Raw genomic sequence first — 17,592 nt, forward strand, 5'->3', positions numbered from 1 at the left:
ATTTGTTTGTTTATTATTTCTGTTTCTACCTTACTTTGTTGAAAGTACACTGTTTTAGTTGATTTTCTTGAAAACTGATATATAACTTTCAAACTTACCCATTTAATGACAGGTGTTAGACATAGAATTTGGGAAGAAATATCATACTCCAGCAATTTATAACAATGCCTAAGTAAGCATAAATTCTATACAACATATCTATAGGTGCAAGCACAGTTGTGTGATTAGAAGCTTGCTTCCCAATTACATGATTCTGGGTTCATCCTACTGTGTGGCATCTTAGGCAAGTGTCTTCTACTATGGCCTCAGGCCGACCAAAGCCTTGTGGCTGGATTTGGTGCGCGTAAATAGAGAGCAGCATGTCATATACATATATAAATATATATACCATTTATGTGTGTGTCTTTGTGTCTGTCCCCCCCCCACACACACACACACATCGCTTGACAACTGGTGCTGGTGTGCTTATATCTCTGTAACTTAGTGGTTTGGCAAGAGAGATTGATAGAATAAATAAGTACTGGGGTCGATTAATTTGACTAAAAATTCTTCATGGCTGCAGTCTAATGACTGAAATAAGCAAAGATAAAAGATAGTCTATGTAGAATTAAAAATACAAAAAAAAAAATGCTTTTGAAGAAGACACGTTTACTCCTCTGAAGATTACTTCAATGTTCCAGACCTTTATCTAAAAAAATAAAAGTTAGTACATACCAACTTGAGCAGTGTTAAACTGTATGGTGGATTGTTAGATAACTCAATGAAAATAGTTGTTGAATTCAGCAACCCAGGTGACTTAATTAGAAATTGATAGCACAATGGCAATCTTTGAGTGATCACTATTCTCCCTTTTTATAGTAAGATGCTTTTTCCTTTATGTTTTAGGAAAAAATGAATCTTATAATAGCCGTCATTGTCATCATCATTTAATGTCCATGTTCCATACTGATATCCCTCAAAATGTAAAGTATAATACCAATAAAAAGAAAGTCCTATAATGCCTGCACCTATATCAAAATAATTAAACAATTTCAAATCTGTTACTCCATAGACAAAATGACTTCTTATTTTTTAAGCTCCTTTAATAAAAAAAATTTCTACTACATGCTGTTCCAAACAATAATGTCACCTTTTTTGTCAAAAGGCAGTGAAAGCATCCAAGTCAATAGAGGATCCCACCATTAATGAGCCAAATTCCATTTGCATTATAGACAAAGGAAAAAGAAGAATTTTGACCTTCTTGTCTTTCATAATGCAAATAAAATTAAATTTTCACAAGTAAAAAAAATGAGTTTGCATATCAGTGGTTACTAATCTGATAGTGTTATATTATTGACTGCAGTTTACCACCTTTTACTTCTACTTGACCTTCTGCACAGAGGCAGAACTGAAATGCAACATTGATACCTTATGCCAAACTTGCCTCTTTTCCAGGAACAGAGATCTGGAAAACATCCTCCAATGACAACGTGCTGATCTAGTTTCTTTTAGCAACACCATATATATCAAGAAAACAAACTTGCAACACTACATCCATGCTATGCAGTAACAATACATAAAGCTCTCAAATTATGATTTTATTTTTTCTCATCATCTCACAAATGTAACAGCAAAAAAAAAAAAAAAAAAAAAATTTTGATCACTTACTGATGCTCCACTAGGCCTAAAATTAACCAAAGCATTGTGTGACATAATAGAAGTGTTGTAAAAAATCACAAATATCCGGAGCCAAATCTAAAAGAATGCTATTTAGCAGATAGTTAAAGAGTCTCTCCCCAAGTCCACCCTCTCCCACCATAACTTCTGCTCCTCTGAATTAACAAGTTCCATACATCATCACGTCAAAGCCATCCATTTCTCCTGTTTTAGTCATCCCTTCACGTTAACAAATTTATTTAGTCCTTTTCTCTCATTCAACAACTATACCTGCATTAATCAATCAAAAGGTTTCCAAATTGAACAGCAACCACATAGACAGTCTGACTCTGAGGACTCGCGAAGATCTCAAACGCCGTCCCTTCTTTTTCAACTAAATAAATAAAAAAGAGCAGAACCAACTTTCACAATTTCGTTTAATAGGAACTCATAAAGTAACATTTTTAAAACTAATTTTGAAACTGAGATATTGAAGTATCTTTTTTTTAAATTCTACCAATTTTCGGTAGCAATGACTCAAAGGACACTACATCATGAATGAATCAGTAAAATTGAATAAATGTCTACTATGACAAATATAAAGCCTCGTTTTCGTAGTTAACTGAAGCATTTGTATCAGAATGTTTTAAAAAGTAAATCTAATTTTGTTTGTATTTAAAATTTCGTTTAAGATTTTGTTTTAATAATTATAAATTACAAAATAATACATAACTTTTAATATCACTAAACGTACTTTGTATCCTATTTGAGTTTTTAATCCCCCCCTAAAAAAAACCGTGATTCTCACAAAGCCAACATTATACATAAGAATTATTAAATAATGAATAAATTTTTACGAGTTAATGAATCAAAATAAAATAAAATAAAAAGTCAACCAGACTACTGGTATATGTTATTTAAATGGGTTGAAGATAATTGATACGAAACTTTTGAATGTCTTCTACAGAGCTGTAAAATGTTTACAACGATGAGCAACATGCGCATGAGTAACAAAACAACCATGGCGGAAGTCGCTAGAGCCGAGCTGTTATCCACTTTCCAGGTAAATAATAAGAATCATTATAATAGAAAAAAAAAATCATAAGCTTTTTTCCTATCAAATATTTAATCTCTAATGAATGACATCTATAATGCAGATGTAAATTTTAAATAATACATATATGTGTAATATTTTAATATCATGACTTGTATTTCTCTAGCAGTTGGCTGAACAGCTGAGCTGAGCTATGACTTGTTTCGACAACAATTTTGAAACTATGACATGGATCTTAGCTAACATCATTTTACATTTAACAATACATTACTCTTTACTTAAGACATTTTTCTACCCACTCCCATACTTTTTTTTTTTTTTACATTATGAGAAACTTCCTCAGTATTCAAGTTTTTCATTATCAAGTTCCAAAAATAAAATCAATGTTTAGAATAATTTCTGTATGTGATTTCTGTGTTCGCGTATATACATACATACATATATATATATATATATATATATACACACACTCACACACATTCGAGTAATATCTATATATCACTTCGCCCTCTCTTCAAATATATAAAATGAAAATGAGATAAAGCTTCACGTATTCTGACTTTGTGATATATTTTGAAAATATATATATTCGTTGTGTATAGTGATCTTCTGTAATCTCGTCTCGTAATATTTATTCTATTTTATTTTTTCGTTTACGACTCGTATTTAACGTCCCTAAGAAGTTGGTTTCATTTGTCTTTTGGGGAAATTTATCACTTTGACCAATCGTTTTGTCTGTGGCCGTTATCTGTATTACACTGTCGCATAATCTTTGTTTGGACCCAATAGTGAACGGCTAATCAGGTTTTTTTTTCTCGTATTAATTTACTTTGTTCTAGACCATTCTATCTCTCAAAAGACTTTTTACCTTGTTTCGACGCACACACATAAATGTCTAAACATCGTATTTTTTTCATTGTGCTACTAACAGGATATTGAAGCAGAAAAACGATAACTTCAATTCAACCATAGAAAAAAATTTAATTGTAGTTTGAATGGAGTATTGCTAGTATTTATATATAAATGAACGAAATTTATATATTTTTTCATCTTTGTCTGTTGACCGAATGTATTCTGTTGTAAGGAGTTCCTTTAGCTCGTGGATTAATTTTTGAATAATAAAAATACAGTAAAGAAATCTGTTTAGATTTTAATTCCACCCACAACACGAAAAATAGTAATCGTCAGACTTCCTTTATAGATTACTAGACGAAATACTGGTTAACAGATTTCACTTTCGTCTGTTGAAGTTACCAGTTAGTCTTGGAATCAATCGCCTTATTAGTGTTGTGGATGTTTGTTTTAAAGGAATTTGCTGTGGAAATCGGAAAGTCAGAAGACTTTTGCTGGCAGGGACACTTTAGCTGTTGAAGAATCACTTTCTGTCTTTCATAAATTTTGTTATAATTTTGAAATATTTTCTTTTTGCCGTTTTCTAAAGTGTGTTGCCTTTCTGTTTGGGTATTTATTCAATACAAATCTCATTAAAAAGCAAATTACTAAATAAGCATGAGCCAACGGTAGAGCTTTCTTTGTAGACGCTTGGCAATCCGGACAAAATCCATTTTTGTGTTCATACAGTTGAGTACAAGTCGAGCACTAGTGTTGAAATAATCCACTTCCCCCTCTACAGTTTATCACTGTACATATAATAGGAATAAAAATTAAATATGTTAATCAATATTTTTATGGCTTTTCATTTTTTTAATCGAGGGAGTTCCGTTCTATGTTACATTTTAAGCGTGAGGGTTTTGTTCTAAAAGAAGTTGGCCGAGAGTTAGTAGTGGTGGACCGAGACGCTGTCACTCGACGTGTTAGAAATAGCAACCAAATCTCCACAAATCACACCATGTCACTTTAATAAAGAAGGAAAGTATACTGTGTCAGGAATATTAATGGGATAGTCATGGTTGTATCACTTTTAATCATAGGTGTACTCAGCCAGAGCTGACGTGGGGTTATGCAACAACTAAATAACACGTCTGACGAAAGTTTTGATTTTTTTAAAACGTTTTACCTTCTTAGGCTTACCTGTAAATCTCACATATCACATGTAAGGATCCCTATTCTATATATTATGTCACTAAGTTTTAACCCTTTGCCTTTCCTGTGTATTGCACGTTATGGTTTGAGTATGGGGAAATGTTCCGTTACAGTGCATCCTTGCATCCACCATTTATCGGTATCTACTCCAGTTGCCCCGAGCAACCCTCTGAGCAGTGTCCCAGTCAGTTCCTATCTCCCTGAAATACTTCCTCATCCGCCGTGACTGGAGACATGTGGCCGACCAACACGAACCGTCACCCCCAACCGGATCATCAGAGAAGAAAATAGTACGCAGGAAAATCGAACAACATAAGTAAACAGTCTAGGCTGACGCTTAGACATGTGATACACAGGACATATCTCTTTGGTGTTCACGCATCATATATGATGCACATTCCCAATTGTTTTCAGTTACCAGAGTAACTTGGAACATATGGAAGGATAGATTTTACTCAGGACGTTTGAAACAAGGGCTAACTAACATTCTGAAAACAAGCTTAGACGTTTAGGACAAACTCATGAAAATGCTTTGGAGAGGCAAAGGCTCGAGAATTATCTTGGAATAAAAAAAGGGTAACTTGGAAAGCTTTTCATCATAAGTTTCTACTTGACCAGACTTGATTTGAGGTTAACAGCAACAACATTAATACCATGTGATTGAATCTATTTTACATTAAATCTTCCTTGTTTAACTGAAAATAAAAATCGTGGTCAACTTTCATTTAACCTTTCATATTAAATATCAAGTTTCCTCTATGTGAGCTGAGAATGTTGAACCACTGTTTTTGCTAACAAAATGTTTTCTTTTATGTGATTGCAATACTGCTCAAGGAAGTCAGTATCTAGCTCCAGTTCTGCACTGATCTAGATTAGGTTAGCTAGTATCAATGGCTTTCAGGCTGTGCCCATACTGTTTTTTATTCGGACGTTTATCTTCCTGGGTTTCTTTTCTTTTTCCTTTTTTTTTTATAATGGTAGGGTATAATTGGAGAGCGATTCAGGTGTTATTTTTAACAAATTGAACAATCTCATAGCGGTTTCCTTCTGGCACATGTGATATTAGTTTGGAGGATAGGTAAACTGAGTTATTAGGAGTGCATGTTGATATGTAATAAAAACGAATCATCCAAAATAGTAGTTAGGGCAGAAAGTTGTTGTTTAGCTTAGATTTTTAGGAAAAAAAAAAATTTTCACATGAAGTGCAAATTGAGCAAGGTTATTTTGAAGATTTACCCAAACTAGTATTAGATATAAACAAGACAGTTAAATTCCTTCAGTATAATGTTTCATTTGATGTCCTATATATGATACTATTTGGATCATCATTTAACCATCTGATTGTGTGGAAATGGATGATTATAACATTTTTGAGTGATGTTGAGTCTCATAGAGGTGATAACTGACCAAGACTTTTGGCAATTTGCTGTGCTTGAGAAGACACGTCAAGCTAAGTGAGATCATGGTATTGGCCAGTGACATATAAAAAACACCCAGTACACTCTAGAGTAGCTGGTGTTAGGAAGAGCATTTAGCTGTAGAAACCCAGCCAAAAACAGACTGGAACCTGGTGCAGCTCTTTAGTTTAACAGTTCCTGTCAGACCATCTAACCCATGCCAGCATGGAAAACAGATGTTAAATGGTGATATGAAATGAAATTATACATATCACAATTTGGTTAGCCCAGGCATAGCCATGTTGTTAAGAAGTTTGATTCACAAAGACATAGCATTGTTCTGGGCTCAATGTTACTGCATTATACCTTTTCAAATACCTATCAGAGCCTTGGGTAGATGGAGGCGATGTAGAAGTCTGTGGGATAGACTATTTTTTTTGTTCTTGGGTAGTAAAATAAATTTGGCATCTGGTTTTATGCCACTACCTCACCTGAAATTGATTTTAATGGAGTCAACTCTGTTGCATTCATTTGGGTTAGGTCTCTACATTTATATCTTGATGCACTGCTTCTTACTGCAGCAACCCATGAGTAGTGGTTTCTGTCTTCACATCTTTATTTAATGGACTTTGCTCAAAGTTCATGACTGTTACACTTACTTGATCCAGCAGATTTTATCAAGCTTTCACGGTATGTGGAAGCCAGTGAGAAAGCACCTGTATCATTGTTTGATATCCTAGAAAATATCAGCTAAATGTCTCTCAGATCACAGCCTGCTATCTTAAAAAAGAGAAAGAACACATTGGATAGTGTAGTCCTGGATACACAATATCTATATTAAAAGGTGTATTGGTCATGATGGTTGGAAAGTCTTTGATTATGGGTATGCTTGATTGAGGTTGGCTCATGAATATCCTACTACTGACCTACTTAAATGATCTCTGTAACTTCTAGGAAATATTATTTTATTTTATATCATTCATTAGACCATTAGAAAATGTACACATTAAAACTACTTGGGAAATATTAAGTATTGCAGAATAGGTTAGTTTGGTTGACATACCATAATTATTTCTCCAAGTTCAGTGTAAGGAAGAGCCAGGCACTGGATTTTTTTCTTTTTTAATTTTCTTTCCTTTGATACTTAATTATTAGTTACTTCATTACTATCAGTCATTTAAATGAATTTACGACCCAACTGAAAATAATTAAAGCTGATTATTTTACAATGCCATTCAGCCTTGATAGCTAAATTGTTTGGATGCTATTTGGCATGAATCGAGTAGTAAGAAGAAAAGAAAAGGTCAACTTTTAAAAGTATCACTGATGAGTTGCATGTACGACCTTGCTCTGAGTGATTTCTGTTTGGTTTGTATGATTGTTAAGCAGACTATTTTCTTTGTGTTTTGAATTCAAATCCTGTTGTAGCCTATCTGGATGGTAGACTTAATCCAGTCATCCATTTGGACACTACCACCTGGTTCTTTGGTGCCCTTAGTACAGTCCCCTGTACTGCAAGCAATCAAATCAGATTTTTCGTCTGAGGATTCTTTGCTCCTAATAGCCTTGTAAGAGGTCCTGCAAACAGTTGTGGGTACTGTCCTTCCTCCTGGCTGAGAAACATAAGAAAAGATCATGTAAAAAAAAGAGGTAAAAAATGTTAAAGAAGCAGAACTATGCTCAAAGAAAAGTTTTCTAGTTCTGAGCATTTTTTTTTTTACAGGCATATTGTATCTAGGACCGCATTGTCCAATGCATCTTTTTTTAAGGACAGTTTGAGCAACCAAGTAGAGGTTCCATTATAGACTCATAGTCTATGCTTAATTTCATGTGTTTATGTTGTTTTCTGCATGATTACACCTCTTCAGTTATCTTCTTGAGCTTGCTCAGATTTGCTCATCTTTCACAGTTCTGCATAGCATTTGGAAAGTCAGTAGGGCAGCATCTGCGCCCATTGATAACGGTTTCTGTGGGATAGCTTTGCTCTCCACAGTCTCATGTGAATTGTATGTCTCTCTCTCTCTCTCTCTCGAATGGCATCAATGATTGCAAGAAGACTGCTACACAATCTTTGTTTGGTAAGATACTTTTTCCAGGAGATACTCAGAACAGCCTGTAACGTTATAACCTCAGCTAAAGTAAAGCTCAACAAACTTTGTCTCTTCCACTTATTCATTCTTATCATCTAATAGATATAATGTAGTTCCATCCTTTTAGTAGTGTTAGTTGGGGAGAAAAAAAATTAAAATGTTGTTTTGTGAATATATTTTCAAATATGTATTTTTTTTTTGTTCAAAATAAATGTTAGTCACTTAGATTATTAATGCAAAAAGCACTAGCTCTTGTCAAACCTTACAATACTATTTCTACGCTGTACTTAACGAATCTCTGCTTTTGCAGCATCCGTCTCCACTGCTGATTAGGCCACCTAGGTAATAGAAGCTGCCAACTACTTCTAGGGAGCTTTCCAGGCATTTGGAGAAATTAATTTCATGGGTGCTCTTAATACTACTCAGATGCACCTGCTACATGATGAATCTTTCAACTTCTACAGTTCTTCAGTTTGATCAACTGAACTATCTGCTTGTTAAATTAATATGCAAGTGGCTTAGTGTTCTACAAACACTTCTACTCTTAACAGTCCTCAGGCTAAATCAGCATGACAATATATAACAAAGCTGGATACTTGAATAACAGATATAATTTATGTGATTAGCTTGGATTACTTTGGGCTATGTTAAAAGGTACTTGCTCAAGCTATCATGCTGTGGGATTGAACCTAAAGCCTCATGATACCAAAGTGAACTTCTTCACGACTCAGCATACATGCACTGTAAACCTACTTGTGGCCCTCTTTTTTTGTATGTATGCCTGTAGTTTACACTTTGTACACTCTGTATGAAATTCCAAGGCTGGCCAATCCATAATTACATTTGAGTCTCTCTTTCCTGTTAACTAAAATGTTCGTTTTTGCTAAGTTTACTTCAAGGCTTCACTCTTGCATTCAGAATTCTTGTAATTTTTTTGATGGATTCGACTATGGGAACTAGGTCATCAGTATTTAAAGTTTCTCATTGGCAGTCACTCTTAAAGTCCTCTGTTATAGCTTGGAGTACTATGATAAACAAGAAAGGCTGAGAAACAAACTCTGATAGATACTTACCTGCTTGCTGAATTCCTTACTGAACTTGTTGCTAATTCTCCTCTTGTTGACAGTATTTCTGTTCATTGCTTGCATGGCTCTCACAAACCATTTATCTACACTTAGTTTTCTTAGTAACCACGAAACTCCAGTGTGTGATACCCTGACAAGGTTTTCGTTTTCTTGGTACTAAATATTTGGGCAACACTTGGCTTTTCTAAATGATAGAGAAATGAAACCAGTCTATCACAATTTCTACCTATACAAAGTAATAAAACATTTTTCACAGTGAATTGTATCTCAATTTTTTTTTTTTTTGCCAGATTAACAGAGCTAGTGAAAGTAGTAGGCTGATTCCATATCAAAATCAACTTGTAACTATTTTCTATCAAATATCAGTCACAAGTTGAACATTCTAATTGTCAAATATGATACCTATAAAGAACTAGAGTTGTCAAGTCATTAAAATGCTGGATTAGCCCAGTTAAACATTACATTATTTTCAGTGTTGTTTATCTCTGCAGTACTCTTGGAACAGAAAGGTCTTGCAGTGTAAAGTATATATTCAGTAACAGTGCCATCCAGTCTGCTATACTAAATGTGTAATTTAAAAAAAGGGGGGGGGGGTAAATTGTAGTTTTGATTTGAAAGTGTTTTTGTTTTTAATATTGAGTTCAGTCTAATATTATTCTAGATATTCCTAAGGTGGTGAGCTATTAGAATCATTAGCACACTAGGCAAAATGCTTAGTGGCATTTCGTCCGTTGTTATGTTCTGAGTTCAAATTTTGCCTTTGACTTTGCCTTTCGTCCTTTCGGGGTTGATGTTATCAACTTGCATCCTCACCTGAAATTACTGGCCTTATGCCAAAATTTAAAACCAATATTCTAAGTATTCCTACACAGGCATAGTAGATGATATTGAATATGGAGTAAGCATAGCTGTGTATCTGGATTATTGGTTAATGTCATCTCACTTTACCTCTGCTGCTGATGTTTGGAAAAAGCATCTTCCTGTTATCTTTAAGCCCTCTGTTGAAAAAGAGACCAATAGTTTCTCTAAGTATTCTTTATAAGATTAGTTAGAATTATAGAGTAAGAGGTAAACTCCTAGTTAAACATGTCAATAACTTAATTTTGATGACCAGTTATAGATAGCTATATTTTTCTTCTTCTTATATTGATAATTCAGTTTTTGGAAACGCAAACATCACAGCTCTCATTTCTTGTCTGTTTTGAAATCAATAATCCTTATCATCTTTGATAGATACCTCAAATCACACCAGTGAAAGGGAGTAGTCATAATCAAGGCCACACACTATCTCAGTTAACATCCATCACTCAAACTGTCTGTCACTACAGCAAACACATGCCATTACTGTCTCTCTTCCATTACTTCACTCTTGCTCCTTTCACCCATTCAACCTGTCACTATTGCCACCACTCTCTTTCCTACTCTTGTGGTCATATCATGAAACTTTAAACAAATGAAGACACTGCAGGATTGAGAGGGTCTCTAAGTCTTTTATTAAAGATGTGGCAACTCCTCTAATGCTACTGTCATGATAAAATAAGCCCAGTACATTCTATAAAATGGTGAGTATGAGAAGAACATCTAGCAATTGAAACCATGCCATAATTGGAATGTAGGGTGTAGTCTTCCAAAGGTAGTAATTCTGAGTAAGAACTAACTCAAACCATAACAACCTGTTCAACCCATGCTAGCATGAAAAGCAAACATAAAAATGTTGATATTATTCAAATCCCAGAAGAGTTTCCTTTTTCTACATTCAGTGGCCAATAAAATATTTACAAGTCATGCATTAGAGCCTATTATTTAATTCACTACTCCTTCAAAATGTATGTGAGGCTCTGTGCCTTAGTCAGAAATCATTATGGAACAGCCAAAATAACAGAGTACAAGACTAAATACTTTTGTGTCATCCCTCTATATTCTAATACTGCTATGCTTAATTTTAGTGTCCATCCATCTGAGATTAAGTCAGTATCAGTCATCTGCTGAGGTCGATCACTTGACTATATTCCTCCACAACAAGTTTGTGTCCCAAGGTTAAAAATATTAGACATTATCATTTTATTCATTTTTACATCTGTTTTTACATCTCTCTGTGGTTAAGTAAATATGTTATTGGAGTATTATTTTATAGTTAGATGTTATTCGTGTTACTCTTGTTTTTCAAGTAAAGGTCTTGTTCCTCACAGCTTTGAAGGTGTGAAGCAAGTGGAGGATTTGTTGATGAGCACTGACAACACCACCACTGTAACTTGCATTGAAGCAAGTGAGATGTCAACACATAAATACATACACACATTTATACATACAGTTTCTGTTTACCAAATCCTCTCACATGGCTTTGATCACTCCAGGGCTATACTAGAAGGCCCAAGATTCTGTGTAGTGGGACTGAACCTGAAATCACATGGTTGGGAAGTGAACTTGTTAACCACGCAGTCGTGCTTGCACCTATATTATCTTATGAAATTGTTAATGGATAGAATTTAAATATCTTTTTAGAGTCTAATTGCAATGAATGTTATGAAATCAGCAAAATCGTATATCCTTTTTATTCTTAGATGAAATTTTGGAATATTGTTAAAATAAGCAATATTTGAGTATGTATCTAATACAGTAGTTCTGAACCGGGGTCTGTATGGCCCTTGTGGAGCCCATAGAAGATTTTGTCAAGATTTAATGTGCAATAAAGTGGTTATACTTCTACAATACACAATATATATTTTTTTAAATACAATTCTAAATAATATTTAATTATAAAAATACAATAGGATTTTTTAAAGCATTGAATGGTTATGAAGGCCCACCCATGTAAAAATAGGAATCAAAGGTGTCTATAGGTGAAAAATGGTTAAGAACATCTGGTCTAATAGAAAAAAAAAAGATGGAAATAATTTTATGTTATAAAAACTTTTACCTTAACACAAATACTACAAGTCTTGAGTATATGAAGTGATTACTCTTTACTCTTTTACTTGTTTCAGTTATTTGACTGCAGCCATGCTGAAGCACCGCCTTTTAGTCGAGCAAATCGACCCCGGGACTTATTCTTTGTAAGCCTAGTACTTATCCTATTGGTCTCTTTTGCCGAACCGCTAAGTAACGGGGACATAAACACACCAGCATTGGTTGTCAAGCAATGCTAGGGGGACAAATACAGACACACACGCACATATATATATATATATATATATATACATATATACGACGGGCTTCTTTCAGTAGATAAAAAAAAAATATTTTATACCTGTCATTGCTTTATTCTCTGATAAGGTATTGCATAAGGCACCACCAGTTTTAAAGCTATTCTAACATTGTTATTGCAGCTATTTTCAGGTGGTACAATAAAGTACATCCAGTCAAGCAACCTGTAATTGGAAGACTGCAGTTGTAGAAAGCACACCAAAAATTGAAATATGGCTTCTCTAAGATCCATTGAAGGTTACTCATCTGAGAGGGTGGTAACTCTATATGAGTATATTGGTAACACAGGGAATTCTCTAGTGCAGATGCTGACAACCTATTTAGTGCTGATTAAATGCACCTAGTCCACCTTGTATGACCATACACAACAACAAAATTAGCTGATTTTCTCTGTTGCTGTGTCTACCAATCGTAAAAAAAAAGAAAAGAAAAGAATTACAAAGTCTTGAGATGCTTCATGTGAGAAAAATGAAAATAAAATAACAAGGGTAGTATGTTGTCATTTCATCTGCTTAGACTTCAGTTTAACATTTATGCAGCTAACTGTTCACTTAGAATATAACTGTTGCACTTCATTATTAGAGCTTATTTGGTTATTTTAACCTTTTAGGTCAATGGTTCTCAACCAGGGTCCAGATGGCCCTTAGGGATCCATATAAAGCTTTGTTAAAAATTTATCTACACTACCTCTACAATACACAAAATATTTTAATTATTTTTATACAATTTCAAATATAGCTGGATCTATCAGAGTAAAATAGAAATCAAAGAGGTCCATAGGTAAAAAATGGTAGAGAAACACTGCTTTAGGCATTTAAACTGACCATGTCTTGTCCAAATATTTTACCTGTTTTATGTTCAAACTGGTCAGATTTATTCTCTTATGCCTACTTTACAATGTCATTCTGAAAAGAAACAATCACATCATCAAAATCTTAAAGCTACAAGATGGTCACAGAGGTACAGACACAAAGACACGTCTGTGTGTGTATATGTATATATATATGTGTGTGTGTGTATATAATGTATACATACATACATGATGGGCTCCTTTCAGTTTCCGTCTACCAAATCCACTTGCAAGGCTTTGGTCAGCCAAAAGTTATAGTAGAAGACACTTGCAACACAGTGGACTGAACCATTTGATTGAGAAACAAGCTTCTTACCACACAGCCACTCCTGTGCCTATATATATGATTTTTTTGAAATAAAATTAAAATGAGTGTAAGAGGAGAAAATACAATTTTAATTCCAATAAAGTGTTACATCTCACAAACATTGAAAGATCATTGTTGATCTTTGTTATTCAAGTCTGCTCACTATTGCCGTATACAAAATAGAACATTACATACTTGTAGTTTGTGCAAGATAAAACATCTTATCTTGATAGTTGATTTTCATAATGTCAACAACAAATGGGAGAAGTGAATGAGAAGCTTATGCTATGCATGATGGTAATGATGTTGAAGATAACATGGAAATGGAAAATTTTGAGATTTCAGCTTTTATTGGAAAATTTCTGGCATTGAGCCTATAAACATTTCCAAAAAGTTTTGAAGTTTCCAACATGATTTACCAGTAATGGAAACACATTATTTATTCTTTTCTGTCTTTATTATTGAAAAGAGGAATTTCAACTGTTTGAAAAGAATTTTCAATAAGCAATTGTATTATTTTGAGTCTCTCATTAATATTGATCTTTCGTCTGAAACGACTAAAGAATGAAGAGTTACTTTGCTTTTATTCTTTAAATTTTAACTTCTTTGTGACTACATTTCTCATGAATGTATACTGCCTGTATGTTTCAATTCTGAAAATAATGAAGAATTTGGAGGGATTTAGCAACCTTTGAAAAAAATTTTTGTAGTAGGGCCCTTAAAGCGTTGGGAAAAATACCATGCAATACTTGTGGCTTTTCTTATTCTGAGTTCAAATCCACCAAAGTCAACTTTCAGTTTCCTTGGGCCAATAAAATGAAGTACTAGTGAAAAACTGGGGTCAATTTAATCCTTTTAGTGTAGAAATTGGATATATCTACTCAAAATTTCATTACTCTTAACTGCAGAAAGCACTTTTAAATATCAATCTATCTTTTGTTGAGTAATGTCATGTTTATCGTGGCAATGTGATTTGCAGAAAATACCAACTCTATTTTTTGGTAAATATTTAGTATTATTACTGGAATAACCATGAAATTTAATTCCACAATTAAAGGATTACTTGACTAATCTACTCCCTAAACTTTTTGGCCTTGTGCCTATGTTAGAAAATTATTAAGCTCATAAAATTATGATGGAAGGTTTTAATTTAAACATCGACTCTTTAATAGAGAAGTTTTGTGTTACAGGATTAGTGGTCAATCTCATGCAGTTGGTATCAAAAAGGTTAAATACATATTTTAGGTTCTTCATTTTAGAATAAATGCAACTGTGCAGTCAAATGTACAATAAAGTGATTCTAACAAGTTATGATAACACTGTTTAACATGATTTTTGTCCTTGGGTAGCAACTGTTATTTCCTATTTGGTTACCCTTAGAAAATATGGAAAATGGTTAATATTTCCTTCAAACTTTGCTTTTCTTACATTTATTCAAACCCCAAAGAATCCCCCACTACTCCTGCTCAGGACCAGAGATCCTCATATTAGATTCAAAGAACTATTACACTCATTAACAGATTTCAAAATATTAACTAAATTTTAAAATTAGAGACATGCTCAAATGGTTAAGCTCAAGCAACTGACGAGCAGATCTGTGCTATTGAGCAGAATATTTGCTATAGCAATGTTTCTGCTTCTACAACTCAGCAGTGAATCTATCTGAAATGTACTGGAAAATAGGTTAGTTTCAAAACATTGTTGTCCCTGTCACAAAAGCAAAGTTTGATGGGAATAGTAGTCATTTCCTTTGATCTCTACATAGAATCAAATAGGAAATAACACTTACTGACCAAAAACAAAAAAATAAAAATTTTGTTACACAGTGTCATGTTAAACTCTTTCTTTACATAATTCAACAGGAGGAATGAGTAAGCCTCTTGGTAGTAGTTTGCTGCTTCGTGCTTGTGAAAGCTCACTCACTCTGCATCCAAAATATATCAGTAGGAAAAACTCAGGATTAGAAGCTGGGTATCCAGGTAGATTTGTTTTCTCAAGACATTTTGAAGTTCTGTATCTTTTTTTTTTTTTTTTTTGTTTGTTTGTTTGTAAGTGTTACTTTCCAGTTATCTCTTCCAGTAGCTGTTTTTATGTAGACCAACTGTTGCTTCATCAGCCCTTAAATTTGTTATTCTTGTTTCGAAGTTGTACATTTGATTATTATAGAAGTTTTTGCAAGAGTGCCAAATGAATAGCAATTTACTTAGATATCTTGTCTAACCTTGCTGAACATTTAGACTGAGCTAATAAAGGTTGGTTGACTTGTTAGAAATTGCAACTAAATCATGTCGTAGCCTCTTGACTTAAAAGAATGGACACTTTGGATAAGGTAGTCTTAGGTACAGAGAAAAGAAGGGATGGAACAAGCATGGCTGGAATGCTTTTGATCATAGGTCTGCTTGATCAGAGCTGACAAGATCCACACATTATTTGGTGGTGTACAAATAGATTTATTAGATTTGGATAAATAACTTTTAAGGGCTGTTAATTCTATATAGAAATGTATCAAAAAGATTAATATATTTTAAAATCTGTTAATGAGTGTAATAGTTCTTTGAATCTAATTGATAGGAATTGTTACTTACCTAGGTAAGCTAATCAAAGTTGGCAGTTAAGGACCACTGATATTGCAAAGGCTGTAATTCATAAGAGAGAAGTGAAGCCATTTTTAAAAAAGGATTCTCTTTCAGTTGATAAAAGCATGTTGTAAATGTCAGAAGTTCAATACTATTTAACTGAATTTTGAGTTAAGGAGGCAGATGACAGCTTTCAAGAACTGGTGGGGGGGTGATAAAATCAGTTTATAGAAAAGTACTGATTGATTGACTTGACTTGCTCAAAATCTGGTCTTTTCTACAGCTAAGTACAGAGATCTTTGCTCTTCATATTTACTCCACTCAGATTTTCTCTTGCCTTTCCTCCTCTTGTTATCTATATCCTGGTCTCCTCACTAATCATTTCACCCAGTACTTCTTGAATGTCATCCTTTGGAATCCTCTGCTTTCTCTTCTTGCAATTGTCACCTTGCAACTATTCAAAGGTAACATTAACTCAAACTTAGCAGTATGGGAGGGAAGGACTTGTGAAATCAATGGATACAAACTTCATCCAAACCAATAAAAATGAAATGAAATATGATTCATCAGATGTTTTGTGTGCAAGTGTTGGTAAATTTAAGCAGAAACCTGCCAAGATCTAGGAAACAGATTTTATAGATGGATGCTAAGAAGAAACAATAAGTAGAAAGTGTTTTAAGTGTTTTCATCTGGTTGCAGCAGAGGATAACTGAAATAGGTCAAGGAAAACGAATGTGGTAATGAAGATAACAAAACTAAGACGAATTAATTTTGAATATCTACACATTGTCAAAGGATATACAGCACTTCTTCTAATGGTCTCTCACTCACTGGTGTTCATTGTCTATTTTTACATGCTAGCATGGGGTAAGGCATTTTTTTATGGTTGGATGACCATCCTGTCACTATCCTCATGAGTCAAGAGTGGCTGTTTCAGCACATCTCCCTTGCCATCATCCAGGGCAGCCTCTTTTCTGTTTTGTCTGCTGGGACTATGAGGTCATCTGAATTACAGGAAATTGTATATTCCACTTGTTACTCCGTATAAATTGCTCTTGTCACCATACAGTACAATTATATTCTTTAGTTCAGTTATGTTGATTATACTGTTACTTCTTGTGAAATAAAAGGGATCAAGTAAGGTCCTTTTTATTCAAGTCTTTGAAAGTACAGAACTCATAGATGATTTGTTGATAGGAATCGTCAAGAAGCATCACCATCTTTTGTTCTATGTTTTGCATGCAAAGTGAGGAATTTAAGCACACACACACACACACACACATGATAAGCTCCCATAAAGTTTCTATCTACTAATCTCACTACCAGATAATGACTCAGTTTAGTGAATTGC

At 33.9% G+C, this 17,592-nt stretch overlaps 1 protein-coding gene across 1 annotated transcript in view; it reads left to right on the top strand.

Moving 5' to 3' along the window:
- Positions 1-2,560: 2,560 nt before the first annotated feature.
- LOC106883438 (FAS-associated factor 1) overlaps positions 2,561-17,592 on the top strand; it is a 72,345-nt gene continuing 57,313 nt past the window's right edge. Inside the window, exon 1 of the mRNA XM_052967123.2 lies at positions 2,561-2,698. Within this exon, the coding sequence (XP_052823083.1) occupies positions 2,612-2,698 (87 nt within the window). The 5' untranslated portion in view covers positions 2,561-2,611. The remainder of the gene's footprint in view (positions 2,699-17,592) is intronic.

The sequence above is a fragment of the Octopus bimaculoides genome, chromosome 4 (genome assembly GCF_046866305.1).
Source record: "Octopus bimaculoides isolate indiv1 chromosome 4, ASM4686630v1, whole genome shotgun sequence".
NCBI lineage: Eukaryota > Metazoa > Mollusca > Cephalopoda > Octopoda > Octopodidae > Octopus > Octopus bimaculoides.